At 39.2% G+C, this 24,940-nt stretch overlaps 1 protein-coding gene across 1 annotated transcript in view; it reads right to left on the bottom strand.

Annotated features, from left to right (window-relative positions):
- plxna4 (plexin A4) overlaps positions 1 to 24,940 on the bottom strand; it is a 324,275-nt gene that overhangs the window by 41,303 nt on the left and 258,032 nt on the right. Inside the window, exons 13-22 of the mRNA XM_083527925.1 lie at positions 22,358 to 22,509; positions 19,951 to 20,068; positions 17,600 to 17,736; positions 15,978 to 16,145; positions 15,775 to 15,868; positions 13,095 to 13,334; positions 11,928 to 12,074; positions 9,800 to 10,034; positions 8,713 to 8,855; positions 5,283 to 5,551 (exon numbers count right to left, since the gene is read on the bottom strand). Of these exons, the coding sequence (XP_083384051.1) occupies positions 5,283 to 5,551; positions 8,713 to 8,855; positions 9,800 to 10,034; positions 11,928 to 12,074; positions 13,095 to 13,334; positions 15,775 to 15,868; positions 15,978 to 16,145; positions 17,600 to 17,736; positions 19,951 to 20,068; positions 22,358 to 22,509 (1,703 nt within the window). The remainder of the gene's footprint in view (positions 1 to 5,282; positions 5,552 to 8,712; positions 8,856 to 9,799; positions 10,035 to 11,927; positions 12,075 to 13,094; positions 13,335 to 15,774; positions 15,869 to 15,977; positions 16,146 to 17,599; positions 17,737 to 19,950; positions 20,069 to 22,357; positions 22,510 to 24,940) is intronic.

Genomic DNA, 24,940 nt, shown 5'->3' on the forward strand with positions numbered 1-24,940 from the left:
CATGGCCATTTCATTAACAAGAAAAAAATTGTTAACACACACACACACACACACACACACACACACACACACACACACACACACACACACACACGCATGCTCGCACACACACCTGACCTAAAAGGAGACCTGTGTATTTTTATCGTAGTGCAGTTTATGCCGAATGAGAAACGCGGCCATGAGGGAGATGAGAGGCTATTTGTGAATGTGTGACGATGAGAGGAGTGAGGAGGACGATGCTGGATGGAGCGGTGATGCGACAGATGGCTGAAGAAGCCGCTTGGTAGTTAGCGTTTGCCTGCACGCGTGTGTTTGAACCCAGGTTTAGGGCCGGACAGATGGGGAGCAGCCATCATGTGTGCTGTCTTGGAAGGCAGGAAAAGGAGAAGAGCTGCTCTGCCAAATCTGTCCTGCTTCACTGGATTTTAAACACCCATTTTGTAATAAAGGAAAATTTGGAATGGTGGTGAAGAGAGTTAGAGAAAGAGAGACAGAGATTGAGATTTTCTCTATCTATCTATCTATCTATCTATCTATCTATCTATCTATCTATCTATCTATCTATCTATCTATCTATCTATCTATCTATCTATCTATCTATCTATCTATCTATCTATCTATCTACTTCTATTTTTTCCTTTTGACTGAGGTAAAGTGAGAGAGAGAGAGAGACAAAGAGACTACCAGACAGACATAAGCGTGAGATGAGAAAGAGAGACAGACTCACAGGTAGAGACTGTTAATAAGTGTGAGAAAGAGGAAAGGAGAGAAGTAGAGTAAGAAAAGAAAAAAGGAAAAAGACAACGAGGGATAGTGATTAGACGTGAGAAAGTCTGAGAACCGGTGAAAGAAGGAAAGAGATTGATAAAGAGAAAGTGACAGGGAAAAATAGGGAGATGCAAAGATCGAATGAAACTGAAAGAAAGAAAGATAGAGGGAGAGAGAGAGAGAGAGAGAGAGAGAGAGAGAGAGAGAGAGAGAGAGAGAGAGAGAGAGAGAGAGAGAAAGAAAGAGAAAGAGAGAGTAAGAGAGGGAAAGAGAGGGAGAGTGAGTGTGTGAGAGAGAGAGAGAGAGAGAGAGAGAGAGAGAGAGAGAGAGAGAGAGAGAAAGAGTGAGAGAGAGAGAGAGAGAGAGAGAGAAAGAGAGAGAGAGAGAGAGAGAGAGAAGGAGTGAAAGAGATTGAGATTCTGTGTGGTTCCTGAGCAGGAACATTAGCTTCATTTGAACCCACTGCCCATTTTCCTGCTCCATTCTGCCTGTAAAACTCTCCATATCTGCCTCCCACACAGAGCCCAAGGTTCCCCAAAGGTTTCTCGAGGTCACATGCTGTGGAAGAAACTCCAGCTTTATGCTTTCTGAAAGAGTCTTTACTGGACGTTCTTGTGATAATCGGCGCTCTGAGCTTTCCATTAGACCGAAAAAATCACTGGGAGCTCTTTCATTTCTGCCCCGGAACACGAATACTGCGCTCGATCGCTCACACGATCCGGACGGAAAGACTGTTCAGCAGCTAGCGGCACGGCAGATACACACACACACACACACACACACACACACACACACACACACACACACACACGCATGCACGCACGCACACACACACACACACACACACACACACACACACACACACACCTTCAAAGCGTGTGTCGATAAAAACGATCGATTGCGCCGGTCATTTAAACAAAAACGATTTCTTTTATACATCCAAGGCTTTAGTATGGTTTGTTCTTTATTTATTTATATCTTTATTTATTGTATTTTCGATTTAAAAGCATTAATTGCATTTTCTCTCAATAATTCCTTTATTTGACTTCATTGATTTGATCATGTATTAATTATTTATTTATTAATAACGCATTGAAAAAAATATTATTGTGTCATACATTTAAATTTATTCCTAGCTACACTTAATGCCTCATAATAAAAGGAATTCGAGACAGTTACAAGGCCCTGACACTGGAGAATCAGTGATTACACATTTGTAATAGCAACATGCGTTTCATGATTTTATGATCAGATGACGCACAGCCTGAGTATACAGTATACAGCCACAGCTGTAAGCGACAACCACTGTTACTTCAGCAATTAGAACTTTTCACCATTCTGACTATTAAATCCATCGCTATGATACAAAATCCGGATACATTAAATCAGCACCTGGAGATTTGACATTCCCAGAATTCCCTCTGTCAGTTATTCCCTGCTCCTGTCATTTGGATCCAGGCTAATGCATCATAATTATGTTTTACTGATGAATGTGTCAGCACGTGGCGTGTCTCAGAGGCAGGTGGCTTGTATCTTACTGTCAACAACTATGAACATTCAGAAAAAAATGTCCCTGGATCTAAAACTTAAGGTCATGCCATGCTTCCGAAATTCCTCAAACTGTCGAAAAAGTGGTGAATTTTGTATTGGCTTAATATGCATGAACATCCATCCGTCGGTCCGTCTGTCTTTTTGTTCTGATTTTTCTATCTATCTATCTATCTATCTATCTATCTATCTATCTATCTATCTATCTATCTATCTATCTATCTATCTATCTGTCTGTCTGTCTGTCTGTCTGTCTGTCTGTCTGTCTGTCTGTCTGTCTGTCTGTCTGTCTGTCTTTTTCCTGATTTTTCTATCTATCTATCTATCTATCTATCTATCTATCTATCTATCTATCTATCTATCTATCTATCTATCTATCTATCTATCTATCTATCTATCTGTCTATCTGTCTGTCTGTCTGTCTGTCTGTCTGTCTGTCTGTCTGTCTGTCCACATTTAAGCTGGATTTATGAAATGTGCCTTATATTATTATTTTTGTTATTATTGTTAATATTATTATTATTATTATTATTATTATTATTGTTATTATAATTATTTTTGGTATTATTATTATTATTATTATTATTATTAATATTTTTGGTATTATTATTATTATTATTATTATTATTATTATTATTTTTATTATTATTATAATTTTTGATATTATTATTATTATTATTATTATTATTATTTGCTCATTTTTTGTAGGTTCCTCATCAGAAGGTACACGGATCATGAATATTTCTGTGCCTACATGCTGCAGTGTGGTTTATGTTTTTCATGCATTGAGTATTCACGCTGTCCTTCTCTCTTTTCTCCTCTCATCATCAATCCTTCTTTATGATTTTTTTTATGGAGCATCTGGAGTCACTTAGTCCCGTATTACGATTCCCCATAATACAAACGTGTACCATGATGGCGGAAAATGGCGGAAGGCGAATGCGTGTATGTTTACTGCTTCACATATCCCGGATAAAGTTCGTCTATAGCAGGATGAATGCTTTCATTTGCCGCTGGATCTTTACGCAATGCATCACGATCAACGGCTTTCATGGGAATTTAACGACGTGGCTTTGAGCAGAGCCAGAAGGTTTGTCCTGCTGAGCGAATTCAGCCGAGATCAACAGAAGCACGTGTGTTTATGATGTTTAGAATAAGTCTATGGTACAGATACTCTACTGCGCTGAAGGATTTCAAGACAAACTATTCATTTAAATTATTTTTTTATTGTATTTATTTACTTATATATTTGATATAGGTGGGCCTGTACTTTATTATCGAAGCATCAGATCTAATCGTATCAAAATATACTGTACATGAGCGCATTACATCGCTACAGTTAAAACAGAAGATTCAATATCAACACACACTCTTACACACACACACACACACACACACACACACACACACACACACACACACACACACACACAGTACATCTTTAACCATGACACATTCATAATGCAAATATAATCTTAGACTCAGACTATAAACCAGCTCTTGGTGACTTGTTCTCATTCAAGACTCTATAAAACAGAGCCACTAAATGAGGTGTGATTATGAATAAAAAATATACAATACGTTTTACTGAACTATAAATCGTTTTCGCTTTGTTTCCAACTAAATCAGCTGTGGGCTGTTCTGGTGCCATTTTTAATGCGCTTGGATTTCCGCTGTAACACATGTGCTTAAGGATGATGGAGGAGGATGAAAAAGGATGGAGGATGATAGAGGGTGATGGAGAAAGATGGAGGATGATCTCGGCGTATAATGGATAATAAAGGAGTATCCAGGAGTATAGAGTATGACAGAGGAGGATGGAGGGGGATGGAGAATGATGAAGGAGAATAGAGGGGGATGGAGAATGATGGAGGAGGATAGATGAGGATGGATTAGGAGGATGAAGGAGAATAGAGGAGGATGATAGAGAGGGATGGAGAATGATGGCGGAGGATAGATGAGGATGGATTAGGAGGATGAAGGAGAATAGAGGAGGATGATAGAGAGGGATGGAGAATGATGGCCGAGGATAGATAAGGATGGAGGAGGATAGAGGAGGATGATAAAGAAGGATGATAAAGGATGATGGAGAATAATGGAGGAGGATAGTGGAGGATGGAGAAGGATAGTAGAGGAGAATGGAGAATGATGGAGGATATTCTAGAGGATGATGGAGGAGGATCGAGGATAACGAAGGAAAATGGAGAATGCTATCCTTCAAGGAACACAAATTATAAATATCGCCTTTCTTGTAAAACTGACACCTCCCTTCGATTAACACTGTTATATAAATTACAACTGAGTCTGTACGTGAGATTGAATGCCATGTTGTGCGTGGATAAATCTGGGTTTTATGAAGCTGCATGGTTGCCAGATTGGCATGGTTTAAAACGTGAAATTGCAGACAGATGGTATTAAATCAATCAGAACAACACAAGGTAATTCTATTTTCAATCATTAAAAAAAGTACTGTAGTTAGTGACCTTTAAACTGGTAAAACTGCCTAGAGGAATAAAAGAACTAAAAATCAACCTCTAACCATAAAATATACATCGGTAATTTGTTAATGATGACTTTTGAGTTATTAAAAAGTGACCTTGTACATTTTGTCCGCTTATGGTTACATTTACCATAGTGGAAATGTTAAAGCAGCTGTAAACAGCTGTCTTTTAAAAAAAAAAAAAAAAAAAGAATTGCATATTAAAAATTGCATATTTGTGCATATTACTATGAGCTGACACGGGAAACTCCTTTCATTGCCATAGAATTCCCTATTTAAGTGGTTTCTATGGAAAGATGACATATAACTTGTCTTTTTGGTGCTGCTGTTATACGAAAAGTATCCCCACCTTCTGACCAACCAGAATCGAGTATTCATCATTGCTGTGGTTTGTGCAGTAAAAATGTATTTAATATTAAATGAAATAATTTTAACATTAATGTCGGACGCCTTGCAATTCACGTACCTGCGCAGCAGCAGTTTGGGGTGGTTTTTGCTCTCCAGGTTCTTGTCAATAAGGTCGGAGAGCAGGTGTTTGAGGACGTCAGTAGCGTACTCAAGCTTGCTCTGCAGCACGGTCATGATAAGCGAGGCCACGTTGCCTCGGTCTCGCATGGAGAAACCTCGCTGGGACTCCAACGTGCGAATGAAGGTCAGCAGGAACACCTTGTTGTTGATCAGCTGACCAAAAAGCTTCAGACCCTTCTCCACCTGCTCTTGTCTGTAACCTGGCACCTAAAAAGCATCATTTATTATACAATTAGTTTAAAATATACATAGAAAAAAATCCCTCATACTTAGACATTATATAGACAAAAGTATTGGAACATTGGGACACTTGAACGAGAAGATCCAAACCTGTGAAAGATCTCCTGCTATAGAGCTCTGACCTCAACACTAATATACATGACGAATGATTGATTTGAGACTTGGCAAAACAGTAGAACGAATGTTTAGTGATTAAAAATTATTTAATTTATTTAGTTTATTTCTTTTTTTTATATCTGAGTAAAAAAAGGACGTTGTGAATAAATGTGTGTTGCGTTGAGGTTCTGATTTTGCGTCTTTTATGCGCAAAGATTGAAATAATTACTCGGGGTTATACTACCTGTATATATAATATTATAATATGAATAATATAATATAAAATTATACAATATATTATTCTATTCTATTCTATTCTATTCTATTCTATTCTATTCTATTCTATTCTATTCTTTTCTGTATTAATAAAACATAAATAAATACATTTGACCATGAGAAAATATTTTATATAGTCAACAAATACATACTTTATAAAAGTTCTCTGGTAAAATAAAAATCGAATCAAATCTTTAAAAATTAAAAATAAGAAAAATAAATCTGCCTTATATCCGATCCAGAAAGCATCTGACGGATCATTAACGATGCCTCCGTATGCTAATGACTGCCATTTGTAGCATCAATAACCATTAGAAACCTGTCAGCATCCAGAGGTAATCTGCCTGCAACTTTCATTAGATCAGGTTTCACCATAAACTCCTCCAGAGAGGCCATGTTTATCTCCAATTAAAGCATAATTAAGGTAGCTTATTAAAAACTGCGCTCGTCAGGCGTATGGATCTGAGCCTCGACTTTTAGCAAAGAGTCGATCCTGTCTGCCGGAGCGATTCGATTAGCGATGTCCATCAATGTCATAACTGGATATAAACAAGCCGCTGCGTCCCGTACACTTCCCTCAGTTCGGCTTTTCATTTCCCTCCCTGAGCTCGCAAAACAGTTGTGTCACATCATTACTGCGATTAACAAGTGAGTAATTGTGAATCTCGACGCAGCTCATTACGGCTTCGAAAAAGAAAAGGCGCGAGTGAGAGACGGAGAAAAGACGAAGACTACTTAGACATTCCGTCCATCAACTGGAAATATTCTGTCCATCATTACGAGGTGTCAGTACGCATTAACTCGTTAGCTGCGCTGGGACGGCTAATTGGAGCTCTGAGTAGCGAATTCCGCTCTGAGCCAGGTAGATCTGGACGGCTGATTAGCGAGAGACGGATCAAAAATTCCGACGATTCGTACAGGATAATTATGCTTTGAGTAAAGGAATATGAGGATGCATGTGTCCTGATTAAACACACGCACACACACACACACAAAAATCATCTAACTTTTAGAACCACCAACATTAGCAACTAGCGCTAATTAGCAAAGGTTTTTTTTTTAGGTTAAAAATAAAATGCTCATAGTTCCTTGAACCATACTGGGACTTTTTGTGTGTATCATTACGCTGGTCAACGTCAGCCGAGACAGTCACTCTGTGGTTACTTTGATGGCAATTAGCAGAACACCTTATCCAGAGTCTCAATAAACACTTCAACACATTCGCAACCGTGCATAAAAGTTAACGATGTGATGAAACAATTTTAAAAAGTGTGCATCGAATATAAGTTGGCATTTGTACCACGATGTGTAGTTTTTAACACATTTGCATCAGTAAAATACTATTTATTTATATATAATGACTAATAGATGCGCTACACTTGTATTATTTAGAAAGTGAGCAAAATTTGTGACCATTTTATATGCAGATTGATTTCCCGATCACGTTCTTTCAGCACTACTGCTGCTACTGAATATGACGCATCACAACACTCATAGAATAAAGATTAACATGGCAGAGGTAGAGCTGCATCTTCCTGGAGACACAACAGGAAAAGGAACGTGCGTTAGAAAGGGCCATGCGTTAGTAATGTAAATCGTAGATTTTTTCCATTGCATCGTATCGCATTGCGTCGAATCAAATCGAAATCGGATCGCACTGCATCGTAATGGGATAAATCATATCGCATCCATAGCTGCTTTATATGCATCTTAAATGTATCGCATTATTGGCTATGCTTCGAGATGCGAATAGCATCGGCCTCAGGTATGGGAATAGGAATTATAGCGCTTTTTAAAAAATACATAAATAAATAAAACATTTAAGGGAAAATAAGCGCTACATTAAGTGTTTTAGGAGGAGGTAGGTCTTCAGTCGTCGTTTGATGGTAGCCAGTGACTCTAAGTTTGGACATCTAAGGGAAGGTTATTCAGATTGTGTTTGGTGGTTGAATAAACTTCCCCTGGATGTCTGAACAGCTTAGTTATTGGTTATCTTCAAACGACGGTTGTTGATGCATCGAAAACAATTTGACTTTTTATTTAAATTTCCATCTTTACCATTAACACAGAGATGAATATAAGCTAGCCACATTGTTCTGTATCATGGCTATAGCTTCCTGTGGGTCGATTTTCATCAGCAGAGAGAAAACAAAACAGAACATTTGGCTGTATTATGTCTGAAAAGTATGTTGCCAAATATTAACTTCTGGTGTACAGAATTTATTACACAACTTACAATTGTTCGGTTGTGCTGAGTTAGCAACATGAAATCACAGCCATGTTGCTATATTGTAGAACTGCACTCTATCTTTTCAACTCATTTCAACCTCACGAGAAAGCAGTAACCTGACAGGATAACGATTTGCTACAAATTCCCCCTCTCAGCTACTGGTTGTTGCCTTACTGTGCTCACCTGTTCTGTGTTTATTGCTTGATAAGCACAAATAATGGTTCTTCACACTGTTTTTAAATTACAGATTGTTGTAGTTTGCTGCTGTCTTCCTGTGTCCTGCATGCTGTTGTTACTTTACTCTTCCTCTAAACCCTGACTTTACACACTTGCAACCTAATTCCACTAATCATGCTAGATATTTACAGCTAGCTCTGCCCTTGAACATTCATTCAACCTTTCTATGATAAATCGCAGAGAAACGTGTTGCCCAAACGTGTAATATATGTAATTGCCATAAACCCCTCTGTAGCTAGCGCTCAGCATTAGCCATGTTAATAACTGTGTGCATTAAAAGTTGGCTCACCTCCAGGTCTTTAAGAACAGGATGCTCCTCGATGCCAGGGAAGAGAACTCGCATTGTGTAGGTTCTGTAGTCCAGAAATGGGATCCCTGCTCCATCCAGGTCACTGGTCAGCTCATTAATATCCGTCTGGAGCTCGGCAAATGCTAGAGGGAAGAAAAAACCATGCAAAACAGAAACAAGCCCAAAAACTAAGCATTAAATTCATCAATAAAAAAGACACAATTAGGTGCAGGTTTGAACCCTTATTGCACTTTTGCTTTGTGTGGAGTTCTGTTTACATCTTTGTGTTCAGTCGCAATCGTGTCCCTCCGGCGCACTTGAGTTAAAATACGACGCACTGGGTATTGTTTTAAATGCTAAGGCCAAAAGCACAATGCATTTGTCCTGTTTAACCCGCTGCTTTGGGAAGCTGTTTCAGCCTCCTAAAAGCATTTATTTTTTTGCCAGAACCAGTAATTTCCCTCTGGTAGTCAAGGAAACACAAAGTGCCAACACATTGCTCTTTAACCGAACACCCCACAAAACAGTCAATAATTCCTCTGATTAGCGACGCGTTATTAATTCGGAGCCGTATAGCGCCTCGGGGGCCTTCGCAATCCTCGATTTGTTTAATATAATTTTTGCTAAATGTACAGTAAAGGATAAATTTTAAGCCGAGTGCAAAAGATTGTTTGATTCGTGAACAAAGAGGTTTCTGACCGTCTCCGTCTGCAGATATTGGACTAATAGCTGTCCTGAACAATATTCCTTTATTTTGTTTGTATAAATATCTCTCTATATGAGGTAACCATGCACTATATCTTTCTCTAACTATTATCTGATGAGTTGCTCAGTGTCCTGGTTGTTAATACGAGTATGTTCGACTTCCAATGTGTTTCAAATCAATGTTCCCGGCTTTTTCCTGACACCTTAATTTCAAGTACAGGGCAACTCCTGAATCCGTTGAAAGGAAGCAAAAGCGGTAGTGGTTGCTATTTAAAAGCAATACAGCCGAAAAAATTAAAACTTTGTAACGTCTATTGTTTACACATTACTCAGCGAACCACTTCACTTAATTGCGCCCGCTGTCTACTGCTCCGCTGCCCACCTTCTTTACACTCCAGTGCCACTCTGGATTCCAGGTTGTCCATCTGCATCTGCAGGCGTTTCAGGGTCAGGTCGCTTTCGCGCGACTTGCGTTTGTAGGCGATCAGGACGATAATGATGAAGAGGATGAGGAGGCATCCGGCTCCAGCGATACTGATGATGGCCGTGCTACTGAGAGGGCTGTCTGAGGTGATGTGGACCACCCCTGGGGAGAATTCGATGCCACCCACACGGGCCTAATACATACACACAGACACACATATATAAACCATTGCATTGTATTGATTTACACGTAACACTAGAAATGCTACTACTAAGAAATATGGATTTAGTTGTGCAATCTCTTGCTTTCTGTATCTACTGTATTTAATATCTAATGATGTAGTAATAAAGAAGCAAAGCAGAACAAATGGAAATACAATTAAAGTAAATGTCAATGTGCATTGTGGTGTTTGTTTCGTGGACTGTGGTTTGTATCATATGTGGTTTCTACCCTACCATACTGTATCTAATTCCATCCCACCCTATCCTATCATACTCTATCCCACCCTATCCTATCCTATCCTATCCTATCCTATCCTATCCTATCCTATCCTATCCTATCCTATCCTATCCTATCCTATCCTATCCCATACCATACCACCCCAAACCTACCCTACTGTACCCTCCTCTATCCCACCCTATCCTATCCTATCCTATCCTATCCTATCCTATCCTATCCTATCCTATCCTATCCTATCCTATCCTATCCCATAACCATACCACCACAAACCTACCCTACTGTACCCTCCTCTATTCCACCCTATCCTATCCTATCCTATCCTATTCTATCCTATCCTATCCTATCCTATCCTATCCTATCCTATCCTATCCTATCCTATCCCATACCATACCACCCCAAACCTACCCTACTGTACCCTCCTCTATCCCACCCTATCCTATCCTATCCTATCCTATCCTATCCTATCCTATCCTATCCTATCCTATCCTATCCTATACCATACCACCCCAAACCTACCCTACTGTACCCTCCTCTATCCCACCCTATCCTATCCTATCCTATCCTATCCTATCCTATCCTATCCTATCCTATCCTATCCTATCCTATCCTACTCTCTCCTGTTCAGTCATGTAATATCCACCACTCAAGTCAAGTCAAGTCAAGTCAAGTTTATTTGTATAGCGCTTTTCACAACAGACATTGTCTCAAAGCAGCTTTACAGAAAACAACAGTGAAGGTGAATGGTGTGCGTTTGTCCCTGATGAGCAGCCGTGGCGACAGTGGCAAGGAAAAACTCCCTTAGATGATATGAGGAAGAAACCTTGAGAGGAACCAGACTCAAAGGGGAACCCATTCTCATATGGGTGACATCAAAAGTTTGGTCATAAATCTTTCAACAATACAGAACAATTTGTTCACATATTGTTTGTCACTAAATCTAGCCCTATCCTGTCTTGTCCTGTTATATTAACAGTTTTGTCCAGTCCTACCCTATCCTACACTATTCGGTGGTGTTCTGCTCTATCTCACCCTGCCTCATGTCCCCAAATGCTATTACTATGTCTTTCTGCCGTCTTCTGATTTGTTGAGCCCACAAACATTATTCTCAGCACACACAGTACAAAACTGTGCATCGCACCTTCAGTGCGAGAGGAATCCGACACCAACACACCTACGCAAACATTTCTAGGTATTGCATATTTATACACCAGTCATAGTACAGTTCAGATTTGATTCCTAATTATGATGTCTGAGCTTTTCTGACCAGAAAGCTGGCATTTTGCTGAGAGATATTGCGCAAACAGAGGCAGCAGCAGACGGACACACAATGCCAGCTGTGTTTGTGTGTCTGTGATGGTAAACGGATCTGCGATTCTGTCTGCCATTCGTCTGTCAGCGAGCCAGGTGCGTCAGCCTCCGCGCTCCCACTCCAAATCACAAACGAGGCCATTATTAGGTTGCGTTCAGATCTCGTATGTCGTACTAAGAAGCTATTTGTTCTCCTTACACCTGCCTTCAAGGCCAGACAATGCCCATAATACAATAGCATACTAATTTATCGAGGAAAAAGACTCAGATGTAAAGTGAAGTGATGTGATGAATTACCCAGAATACACTGCTGACTCACCAGAACTTTGTGGCGTCCGGTTAGATTTGGCGATTCACACAGCAGCTGGGTGTCAGATACGGTTAAGGCGCAAGGCTTTTCGCCGATCAGAACCGTGTAGTTCAGTTTGCCGTTGCCACCGGGGGTAAGAGGGAGGAAATTCCGGCCCTGTGAAAAACATTTTATGTACACATACATTTATATACATTTATTGGCAGGAAAACTAGTATTATAAATACTAGTATTAGTCTAATATAAGACTTGATTTACAGTCTACTGTAGTTATTGTAATAAGGCACAGTATAATATAATGTAGTATACTGTAGAATAGCATCATACAAAAATTAGGGTACTAGAAAGTAATTCTATGTTAAAAACTATTACAACTATACTTACAAAGAACCTCATAAAAGTAAGTGCACCCCTCAAATTCCAGCATCATTTTAGTATCTTCCCCAGGGATAATACTATAGAAATGAAACTTGGATATATTTTTAGATTCGTCAGTGTGCAGCTTTTACAGCAGTTTAAATTGACTGTCCTCTGAAAAAACCTCAAAATACAGCCATTATTGTCTAAATAACTGTGAGTAAGTGATTATATAACAATTTTTAACATAGAAAATAGTTTTGTTTAGTATATCTTTTATGATATTTTAAACTTTTTGGAAAAGTACTAAAAAAATTTCCTTTGTAAAATAAATAATAACAGAAATGATATTCTATGTTAAAAACTGCATGCACTCAGGTCGACTGAACAAATGTAAAACTAGTGAAATAAAAACAAATCATTCTGTATAGTATATTATACAATAATATATAAGCATAGAATAGCGTATAATATACTATACAGAATTTTTTTTTTTTATTTAATTAGTTTTACATTTGTTCAGTCGACCGAGTGCATGCAGTTTTTAACATAGAACATAATTTCTGTTATTGTTTATTTTATAATGGAATTTTTTAGTACTTTTCCAAAACTCTCCAGTATATTGAATAAATATACTGTAAATATTCTACAGTATAGTATACATTCACTAGTATCAAGAGACAGTGCTTACCTGGTTAGTATTAGACCTAGTATCATTTATCAAATAATTTATACAAATTGTCAGATTTTTGTATGAATGGAAATGTTAATAAATATATAATAACTGATAATAGATACATGATATATAAGTAGGAATACCTTTAGAATAATAGGAGATCCAGGTTTGAGTTCCTGCACTCCAGATGCACTGAGAGGCTCAAACACGGGGTTAGGGTAATACAGGAAATTGATGTTCTTGAGAGCCAGCACAGCCTGCACATTGTCGAGGATGAAGCCAAACTCGTCAGGTTTCTCCACCACTTCCTTCTGCCTGCTCAGGCCACCGGGCAGCGCCGGGGCTTGGCACAGCATCGTGGTCGAACTGAGAACCTGGCAAAACTGTACATAGAAAATGGGCATCAATGTTTGTGCTATTTAAGATAAGTATCTGTGGTTGATGGTTAGATTCATGATACTGATGATATAAGACGCATGCAATTTAATTGGCCAATCACAGCAAGCAGTTGGACTGGGTTGTTATCACTTTCAGTGAGTCTTATGTCCAATGGCTACTAGAAAAAAACCTGATATACGGTGCAAACATGACAGAAGGTGCAGCAGGCACTTCGCGCCGCAGTCTTTATTAACGGAAACTATTTTTTTGGCTATTTCAACCAGGATTTAACCTGAAAATACCAGTCCCTCCATCACACACTGATCTGAGACATCAACTCAAATGAGCCCTGAATGAATTGCACCTTTAAAATCCGAGCCTTGGAGGTGCACTATTGTGGTAATGACGCAGAGCTATGGAACTGACCACAGTCACCTTTACTTCTTCCAATAAATAAAAAAAAGAAAAACCCGAATGCCATCACCCATCTCTTTGGCTTTATCTCTCGATTGCTCGCTTGCACACCTAATCAAGTTCTTCCTTACATGCCTTTGTGCTAAAAGACTAGGTCAAATATACTGTTGCTGTCAGGCAGCCGCTGTCCTGCATCAATCAAACGCTGATGTGCCTTCCTTTATGGAGTATAAAAAAAATAAAAAAACATTCGGCAAGGCCTATAAATTTGGTGAGCTCGCCTGGTTATGTGGCTCGCTGCAAAAAAAAATACAATTTGCTCAATATCTTGGGTTTCACAAATCCTAAGAGACAAATCCAAAAAAATCCCTCTGCTGCCTTCTGCAAAAAAAACCGAAGACATCAGTTTAAGTAATTTCTGTTGTTTGCAGATAGGGGGCGCCATTTTACCGATCATCACTTCTCCTGAATCTTATTTCAAACTGGTTATTAGAGATGCCTATTAAAGCCAAAAAAAGAGAGCAAGACTTGCCACAAACAGCCCCATTCAGCAGCTTTGCATGGCAGGGAGGGGAATTTTCTGCTCTGTTTCTGCTCAAGTAGCAGCGTGCCAAGACCTTATCATATCGCCGCTACAGATGCCCAGTGTGCTCGTGTGGGAGATACGGCAGCGAGATAGCATTTCCTTCTTTTGTCTCTGCAGACTTTCAATCAGGTCTCGATGAATGCAAGCCTCCCATGCGTCTGTGAGTCCATTCTGTAGGGAGGCAACGAGATACTCCTGTCTCCCGTGTTACGGCGTTTTCCTCGCTCCAGCACAAAGCAAAAGGGGACATTGTTGCCGCCCGTCGGTCGGCTCAGGCCTCCTGAGCGCCATCTCTGTTTCGCTGCTTGTCTTTTATTCTTTATTTATTAAATTCGCTCTCTGATCTGCCGCCACATTGCAGGAGCCAAGTGTTTAACAGATGATGGAGAGCTGGTGAAATGACCGGCTAATGGGCAGGTGTGAGTCAATACAGGCCACTCCATGACCCTGAAGAGGGGTTTAACCCTTTATTGGTCTATTCGGGTGAATTCGACCGATCTTTTATATCACTTTTCATAGAAGATCAATGTAGACCATGAAACCTGTGCCCAGTGTGTGCATTTAATGAACTGATCACATACACCCAAATAAAAAGATATACAGTAATCCCTCTTTTATCGCGGTGGTTACGCTCCAACACCGCCTGCGATAAAAGAAAAACCGCGATGAAAGGACGCCACCCAAAATTACTTAAAAAAAATTGTTTAAGCCATTCAATTTTCCTCCAACACACTTTAAACACAGACAGAAAACATTTTCCAGAAAATAGCGAGATGAAATTGTTGTAAATTTGTAGAAATACAGGGCACTGGATCACATTTATAGTGAGTACATGTACTGTACATGTACTCACATTTATAGTGAGTACATGTACAGTACACAGTTCTGTAGTAGCGTAGCCTATGCGTAGTTTCTCTGCTTGCTTATTGGTTGAAGTGTCTTATGACGTCAAAAAAGAGTTAGAGATACACGTCATCGCATTCTTTACTTCCTGTACTGTATTGTATTGACATTTTGCTTCATTTTATAATGAATAATAATATGTTTATTAATACATTTCATTATTTTAACATAAAAACAATTCCTTACCAGTCTCTCTATTTCCCCATACTTCAGGTTATTAAAAACAGCTTTATGTCCAACAATGAACACTTTATTAAAAATGCTAAACAATCACATTTATGCACTTGAAAAAAAAGTATGCTGTCTATATATTTCCATTTATTTGTTGTTGTCATTTAGTATTAGAGTCCCAGGTCAGAAGAATTATTTTCTAATTGATGATATTTAATGTATTGATTATGATAAATAATTGGAATGCAAATGTATGGTCTGTATTTTTGTGCTGATGGGGATGAAGAAAAGATGTAAATGTTATATACTGAAGGATGCATGGGACAGCAGGACATCCATTACTACATGGTGTACATGGTGTGTGAACTTACATTAGTCGTCTCCTGCTTGTTGTATCTGGCTCTGATTTGCGGGTTTTGGATGATGTCCAGGTTGGTTCCCGTCACTGTCACTGGTGTGTTTCCACTTTTAAACACAGCAAGACGGTTTTTCAGTTAACGCCGCAAGCTTACAACATTTTACCAGAGTAAGATTCTATGAGCATGTGCAATCCAATGTGAGGTCCGGGACAAACCTGAATATGCTCCATTCGGGATCGATTTTAGTGATGGTCGGGTCTTCTACATACTCAAACTGGAGATCCTTGTGAATGTGGGCTTTGTCGACGTACACAGATACGGTGACTTTGCCGGTGCCTTGAGTGGACGCGTGAGAGCGACATGTGATCCACTGACCCCCTCTCCTGCAAAATCAAGCACAATATATTTTACAGTTTCCACTAAAAAGTCACATGTAAATAATCCTTTTCCACACAATTCATCATCACAAGTTCATTTCTCACATGAAAAGCTTTTTCTTTTTTCTTTTCCCTTTTTCCATTTTCGCCTGCGATTGCGGAGACAATTCCTATATTTTCACAAGTTAATCACGTTTATTTTTTTTTCATGTCTAAGCTTTGAAAACACCCAGTCTTTTATGTTTTTTGAGTGATCCATGCATGCTCATTTCGTTTCTATTCGACAAACTAGGTAATGTAACTGCATGAAGATTTTCTTTGAACAAACAAATCTATAAATTTCCAAATGTTCCACTTTATTTTTATTGAAAAATCCTCCCTTAGCATGAAGAACAGCTTTACACACTCTCGGCATCTGGACCGTTTGTTTCTCCAAACATTAAATAAATACCAAAATACTTTGCTGTGCCTCTTGTAAAACTTGACAAAGATGTTCTTCACTAGGTGGAGTTTTTTTTTACAATTCAGTTCATCCCAGAGCAGTTCAAAAGGATTTTGGTGTGGTGAATGGGCAGGTCATTCCTTGATCGATAATGATCCAGCCGACTGCGCTCTAAATAACGCTTATGGAACTCGTACACTTCAGCTCATCGTCTTGTTGTATGGTGAAGTCAGTTCCAATGAGCTTCAGTCCAGACAGAATTGCATAGTGTTGAAGTATGGAACGGTAGCCATGTTGGTTCAGGATTCCTTTTACTTTCTAAGTCTCCAACCTTCCCTGATCTAAAACAACCCCAAATTATCAACCTTCCACCTCCATGTTTGACTGTGAGGTTGAGGGCAGTCTGATAACATCTTCTCTCCTGTTCTCTGTCCTACACAAGTTCTTCTGTTGGAGCCAAAAATTTCACATTTGGACTCCACAGAAATTTTTCCCCTCATTCACTGTCCAATTCTTGTGTGTTTTTGCTTTTTACCAAGTTCTTTACATAGAAACAAAATAAAAATGCATGCGGATCAAAAATCATAAAAGGCTCTCGTGTTTCCACACTGTTGACAGCCACTATATATTTTTCATATAATCGCATGAAAATGAAAAGCTCGTGAAATTCATGTGACTTTTCGACATTTGTAATGACAATTAAATTGCTGTTTTTGACAAAACGCAAAATATAGTGCCTTCTTGATTGATTGATTTATTACCATATTATTTATAACACCAGCACAATAATAAATAAATCAATCTAGGGAGAAAAAAAGCCCATAAACAACAAAGACGTCAAAGCAAACCACAGGCAGAACCGTGTCTGATTGCGAGTGTCTTTATTGATTAGGTCACAGGAACTCAGCCTGGTCTTAATGTCACTATTGATCCATTCCCGCTGTTTTATGACGCGATCTCGTCCGCCCTCCCTGAATGCTGTAAATGGTGTCCTCTTTTGGACGGTTGGATGCTATACCTGTGGTAAGTGCACTTCTCTCCGTTAAACAAGATGGAAACGTTGCTTCCAGAGTCTAGGTTGCTTCCTGTGATGTTGACGATGGTTCCTCCGGATAAGGGGCCGCGGCTGGGCTTCAGAGAGTGCAGTCTGGGGACCTGCAGGAGGGGTAGAGGAGTTATCATGATGTCATATACACCATATAGATGAAAGTATTGGGACAACTGACTTTTCTAGCAATATGTGGTTGGAGGCATAGGTATAGGAAGTTTTGGATGCTGCAACACACAATACCCTTGTGACCAAAGCCAGCTGTATGATGATATGCTTTACATGGATTCTACCAGAAGATCTAGAGTGGCCTGCTGTAGAGCTCTGACCTCAACCCTACTGAACATCTTTGGGATGAATTGGAGCTAATTGTGGACATTCAAAAATCACATAACAATCTTATGGTCAAACTTATGTCCATACATCTATATATGTAATAGATATTTCTATACTGTATATGCTTCTTCTATCTATCTATCTATCTATCTATCTATCTATCTATCTATCTATCTATCTATCTATCTATCTATCTATCTATCTATCTATCTATCTATCTATCTATCTATCTATCTATCTATCTATCTATCTATCTATCTATCTATCTATCTATCTCTGTCTGTCTGTCTGTCTGTCTGTCTGTCTGTCTGTCTGTCTGTCTGTCTGTCTTTCTCTCTTTCTATCTCTCTCTCTCTCTCTCTCTCTCTCTCTCTCTATCTATCTATCTATCTATCTATCTATCTATCTATCTATCTATCTATCTATCTATCTATCTATCTATCTATCTATCTCTGTTTGTCTGTCTGTCTGTCTGTCTGTCTGTCTGTCTGTCTGTCTGTCTCTCTTTCTCTCTCTCTCTCTCTCTCTCTCCCTCTCTCTCTCTCTCTCTCTCTCTCTCTCTCTCTCTCTCTCTCTATCTATCTATCTATCTATCTATCTATCTATCTATCTATCTGTCTATCTGTCTGTCTGTCTGTCTGTCTGTCTGTCTGTCTGTCTGTCTGTCTTTCTCTCTTTCTATCTCTCTCTCTCTCTCTCTATCTATCTATCTATCTATCTATCTATCTATCTATCTATCTATCTATCTATCTATCTATCTATCTATCTATCTATCTATCTCTGTTTGTCTGTCTGTCTGTCTGTCTGTCTGTCTGTCTGTCTGTCTGTCTGTCTCTCTTTCTCTCTCTCTCTCTCTCTCTCTCTCTCCCTCTCTCTCTCTCTCTCTCTCTCTCTCTCTCTCTCTCTCTCTCTCTCTCTCTCTCGCTCGCTCTCTATCTATCTATCTATCTATCTATCTATCTATCTATCTATCTATCTATCTATCTATCTATCTATCTATCTATCTATCTATCTATCTCTCTCTCTCTATCTATCTATCTATCTATCTATCTATCTATCTATCTATCTATCTATCTATCTATCTATCTATCTATCTATCTATCTATTTATCTATCTATCTATCTCTCTCTCTCTCTCTCTCTCTCAGTCTCTCTCTCTCTCTCTCTCTCTCTCTATCTATCTATCTATCTATCTATCTATCTATCTATCTATCTATCTATCTATCTATCTATCTATCTATCTATCTATCTATCTATCTATCTATCTATCTATCTATCTATCTATCTATCTATCTATCTATCTATCTATCTATATTCTTCTTTCGGCTGTTCCCGCACCATGTGTTTTATTCCTATTATACCTTATACATTTCAAATTTCCAATTGATTTCCAATTACATTTTAGCCTTAAATAGTTTAGCAGCATCGACCCTACAACCCTAATGAATGATCACTATAGCAATGGCAACGTACATTTAAGAAATGAGTGCACTGTTTAAACATGTGACTTCAATGGCACTTGTCAAAATACTGTCAGAGGTACTATTACAGAAAACGAACTAACTGACATTCTGAACAATCAGATTAGAGCAGCCAAAGCCACTGTCTTATAATGGTGTACAGAACACAGGCTTAATAGGCATGATTACATAAGAGATCAATACAGGGGTTAAAGATTGCCCATATTCTTCAGATTTAAGTGTTTTTTATTGGTTTGTGTGGTAAAGCAAGAGAGAAAGAGAAATGGATTTTATGACCATCTTCCCACATTCATTATGGGACAATCCCCCTGTCGGATATCATTATGACCAGGGCATAGACGCACAAGAACTGTCTTGGCCCCTTTTTTTTTAATGAGGTGGCTCCACAGTAAATCTGAGCTGGCCTGTAATTGCCGAGGGTCTTAAATGACAGGCACACGATTAAGATCTGTGCAGTGGTCCCGATTTCATCTTGTAAATCACTCTGTCAGCAGAATGAACTCACCACAAAGTAGTAGTACTTGGAGGACTTGACCATGAACTCGGACTGGCACTCCCCTATGCAGACTTGGACATTTCCGGCAAACTGACTTGACTCGGCTTTTCCCATCTCACAGACGATCCTGTATAATGCACACAAACGTATATATAATTAATGTAATATAAATATTTTTTTAACAAATATATTTTTTACATGGGATGGAGTGAAAGATCTTACATTTAAGGCAATTGGCAGTAGATTTACAAATTACGCAGTTAAGGGTCTTGCTCAAGGGCTCAGCAGTATCAGTGGGATTTGAACTCGTGACCTTCCAATTTAAAGTCCAATGCCTTATTCACTGAGCTACCACAACAATGATGGAACTAGAATTAATTCACATTTGGTGCCACCCAGATGAGGATGAGTTTTTCTTTTAAGTCTGGTTCCTCTCAAAGGTTCCTCCTCATGCCATCTCATGGAGTTTTTCCTTACCACAGTCGCCATCGACTCGCTTATTATGGACAAATGGTTAATTATAATTAACAGACCTATAAGCACTAAACTTAGACAGTCTTTTATACAACTTTGTAAACTGCAGAGGAGCTCTACCCTCAACCCTTTTTTAACACCCTACATCCGTACATCCCTTTACTAACAGCTACAAGCTGAATGACCACAAATCTCAACAATCACACTTCAAAATCTAGTGGAACACCTTCCCAGAAGAGTGGAGTTTATTATTTTAGGTTGACCAATTAAACGGTTTTGACGATTGATTGGCGTCGATAGTTGATCGACAGTTTTTCCGGGTTGCGTTATACAGTTCGACATCATGACATCATGTGCTGTTTATTTAAAGTGTCTTTTTTATTCCTTGTGGATGTAACTGTTATCTTTTTTATTTGGAGTAAATAATATATTTATATTTAATTCATTTAGCACACTTTCATGATTTAATACTGTTTTTTATGTTTTATTTTTGTAATTAAGATCTATTTTACATGGGGTGTTATGCATGCTTGTTTTTTTTTTAATCCAGTATCCATAAAAAATTGGATCGGCAAGTAAGAAAGTAAGCTCCAACCTAGCTATCGGTAAAATCTTGCTATATTGCTATATATCTATATTGCTTCTTCTTCCAGTGTGTCATCTGTATAACAACAACAGTGTGTAAGATTGCGGAGAAAAAAAACTTAATGCAGTCTGTAATCTCCTCATTCTGTCTTAACAAAACTTATCACACAACACCGTAAGAGGCTTATCACTGCTCCGAATGCCACAATCCTACTGGAGTGCAGAAAAAAAAACAAGATGATTTTTTTTTAGGTCAGGGTAATAATAAAGTAATAATAATTTTTCAGTCAGTCACAGCTATTCAAATCCTTCCCACCGCCAAAAAAACAACATGTAATTATTTCCTCTGTCCTGACCTGGGATTAAAAGTTGCTTTAATACTCGTCTCTGCCTTGAGTCCTGATCCTATCACCCTTAATGCTCCATATAGAGTCCACAGCCGGATTAAAGCTACGCATGGATGGCTCAGACTGGGTTCTAACCGAACGGCTCAAAAGATGAGAAAAGAAATGGACAGAGTGAATAATCGAAAGCTAAAATATGAGTTTTAATGGAGTGGAACTTTTTTTTGGAGTCTATCAAGAAAACCACTTGATCCTTCATCTGTCTCAATCCTTTACACTGGAGTAAAGAATAAATCTTAAACTTCTCTGTTTTGAAGACTGGAAAACTTCTAAAGGTTTACAAAGCGCTGAAACTGGAGTCTAAATTTTTTATTAAAGAATACACTATACAGTACATCTAATATAAGCTTGTCTTTACTTCTGTATACAGACTATAGAAATCAACCCTTTTGGGGAAAGTGGGAGTTTAGGGGTTAAGTCTCGGGGTTACTGATCAGAAGGTTGAGGGTTTAAGCCCCGGTATCGCAAAACTGACCCTCTTGGGGCCCCTGAGCAAGGCCCTTAACCCTCAGTGCTCCAGAGGCTCTGAATTATTACTGACCCAGCTTTCTAACATTGCTGAGATATGCAAAGAAAAAATGTCACTATGCTATAAAGTACATGTGACGAATAGAAAGCACCTCTATTTGACTTATCAAATTTCTGGATTCAAGGCCTTCTCTGCATTCCAACCTTTCATGATGTGAGGTAGGAAGAAAGCAGACTTTTTTCTAGGATTTACTAGGAGCATTTTTTTTAATTTAAAAATTTGTTATTTTTTACTTGCGTACACATTAATAACAACAAAAAAAACAACTCATACCCAAAAAACCCCAAGAGCAACATAATTCCAAATCTGCCAAATGAAAATAAAACATGGCCAAAGCATTAAACTAATTTCTACGGCGTTAATTTAATCATCTCTGAAACTATGCTGTAGTGAAAAAGGTATGTGAAAGATTTGAGAGACTCACTGTTCAGCAGGGATGTATCCCTCTGGTATGGGTGTGCACTCTACTTCCGCGACCTTCACGTTGCCCTGGATCTCGTAGAACTCCAGGCCGAGGTTCTCTCCGCGAATTGTCACCAGTGTCCCTCCTTCCCGAGGTCCTCTCAGCGGGGTGATCTGCGAACAAACCGTGGCATTATGTGATTGCAAACAATCATTATCCAAGCTTTGATCCGAACCAGACAATAACGTGCTTGCCCACCCCCTTGCGATCTCTACGGTTGGAACAAGACAAGCAAGCAATTGGAAGCTGAGTCAGTAACCCTGCTAGTTTTTCTCTCTGCACCTGTGAAAGATTTGGTTCAGCACGATAATCGGGCCGCTTTCTGTCGGAGCTACAAAGCTTCCAATGAGTGTGTCTATCCCATGAATAATGATGAGTTACAAGCCCAGCTGAGCCTTGCCTATGGCAGGAGGGGGAAAAAAATCTGCAGTGATTATCTATAGGTACAAAATGCAGACACCAGCATGCACAAAAACTCCATAAACTGCTGAAATGAGAACAAACTCAAAGGACACGAAGGGAATAGTTATTCTGACAGCAAACGCTGGTTAATCATTTCTTCCATGATAATCAACAATTCATCTCAATAATCATTTCGCTGTTTAGTTTACAGTGAAAGCTGCAATCTGATTACACCGGAAATAAAGTGCATTTTACCAATCACAGTTATGTGGACGTCAAACATTCAGATGCAGGGGCGGATCTCCCGAGGTGGCACGGGGTCGCAACTGCTACCCTAAGAAAACGCATCTGCCACCCCAGCACTGGTATTCCAATGTAATAAAACATAAATTAAATCAGTTTCCTTGACCGATTTACAGCAGCACCACTGCAATGCGATGAAATAATTTTTACTTGCGTCTTTAGGATTGTCCGTACTTTTGACAAGTGACTTCATGTGAGAACAACGCATTCGGGAGTGTCTGTAGATATGCTGATTTCAATGTGGTTTATGTGAATTGCGGCTTAATGCAAGTGTGATTTTGCTAGGGAACCACCAGCCACGCCTCCCTCTGAGGCTCTAACTCTCACTGCTCCAATCACCTACACCTGTTCTCCATTACCTTTCCCCTTTATAAGCTACCGATTGCACCCCACTCACGGTCGGATCTACCCGTTGCCATTAAAGATTTACTGGACTTCCTACCACTAGTATTCCCCGTACTTCCATGCTCCTGGCTCCGCTTTGGAGGAAGCGCTCAAGATAGATTTCGCTTTAACGGTTCACATTGGCGATCATCCCTGGACTACCTGCATTACGGATTCTACCCGCATTACGGATCCTACCCGCATTATGGTTCATACCCGATCTCCGGTTCGTACTTCTCCTCAAGCCTCTGCCTTGTATATGTTCAGACAAAATAAAGACAAGGTGTTAAACCATACTCCGGTTTCCGACTCTTGGTCTATCCGTGACAGATTTAAAAAAGAATAGCAACAAAAAAATTAGATGCAGCTCACTGGTAAGTGGTGCTATGGTGAGCTATTTTTAGAAAAGGCCCGCAGGCGACTCGTGTGGTACCATGTTGGTGACCCCTGCTGTGTTGTTTTTCATGCTCCTAAATTTTATAGACTAAAATAAAAGTCTGCACTTCAGTGTATACGCCGAATATGTATATCATTCTTTGAATCCATGAGAACAATGCAGGGATGTTTGCTTCACTGTTGCCAACCCTCATAATTCCTATGCCACCCCCTTGCCCCCCTGTAAATCATTTCCTAGATCCACTAATGTTCATATGATCTTGCAAGGCAAATTTGGTTTGGTGTGGGGACTAGCTTCTGTTCACGTGCAAGTGAAACTTGTCAAGATTCACTGCAAGAGTGCAAAACAAATACGTTTACTTTTTTAAAGTATTTTATCTTCTCTCTGTTTTGGCCTTCCTTCCACACTGTGACTGCTTTTTCAGTCAACAAAAATGTAGCTTTTCGAAAAATGCTCTCCAAAGTGGATCCACAGTGTGGACTCTATGAAGGCTTTCAAAAGCAACGACGCATTTTAGTCATTGCTGCGACGTTTCAAAGAGCCGGAAAGTAAATAAACGGCAGGCGGAAATAATGCAGATCTAAACATCTTACATTTTGCTCATGTGCAGTACAGGGTAAGCGTTTTCAGACGTTTTAGTGTGGATGATTATGATCATTTTGGGAAATGATTGAAAACAATAACGTGGATGTTGAGAGTTTTTAGACTAAAACGCCGTTTTCAAATTTATCCAAATAAGTGTAGACGTAGTTGGGATTGGGATTGGAAGGGGTGGAACTTGTGAGAATGACATTGGGTGCAAACCTTTTAACCAATGAAAGAATGGTACAAATTAAATTGATAGCATGAGGGATTGACAATGATTACTTCCACAAGCATTTGGCAGACGCCCCTTATCCAGAGTGACTTACAATTATATAATTTACGCAACTGAGCAGTTGAAGGTTAAGAGCCTTGCTCCCCAATTATCTGCAGAAATGGGCAGGATTGTGCAGAATTTTGGAGTGTCCAGCTTTCTAATGGATTTGGAATGCCCTTGGAAATAGGTCGGATTTTTT

This window comes from Silurus aristotelis (genome assembly GCF_946808225.1).
Source record: "Silurus aristotelis genome assembly, chromosome: 24".
Classification (NCBI taxonomy): domain Eukaryota; kingdom Metazoa; phylum Chordata; class Actinopteri; order Siluriformes; family Siluridae; genus Silurus; species Silurus aristotelis.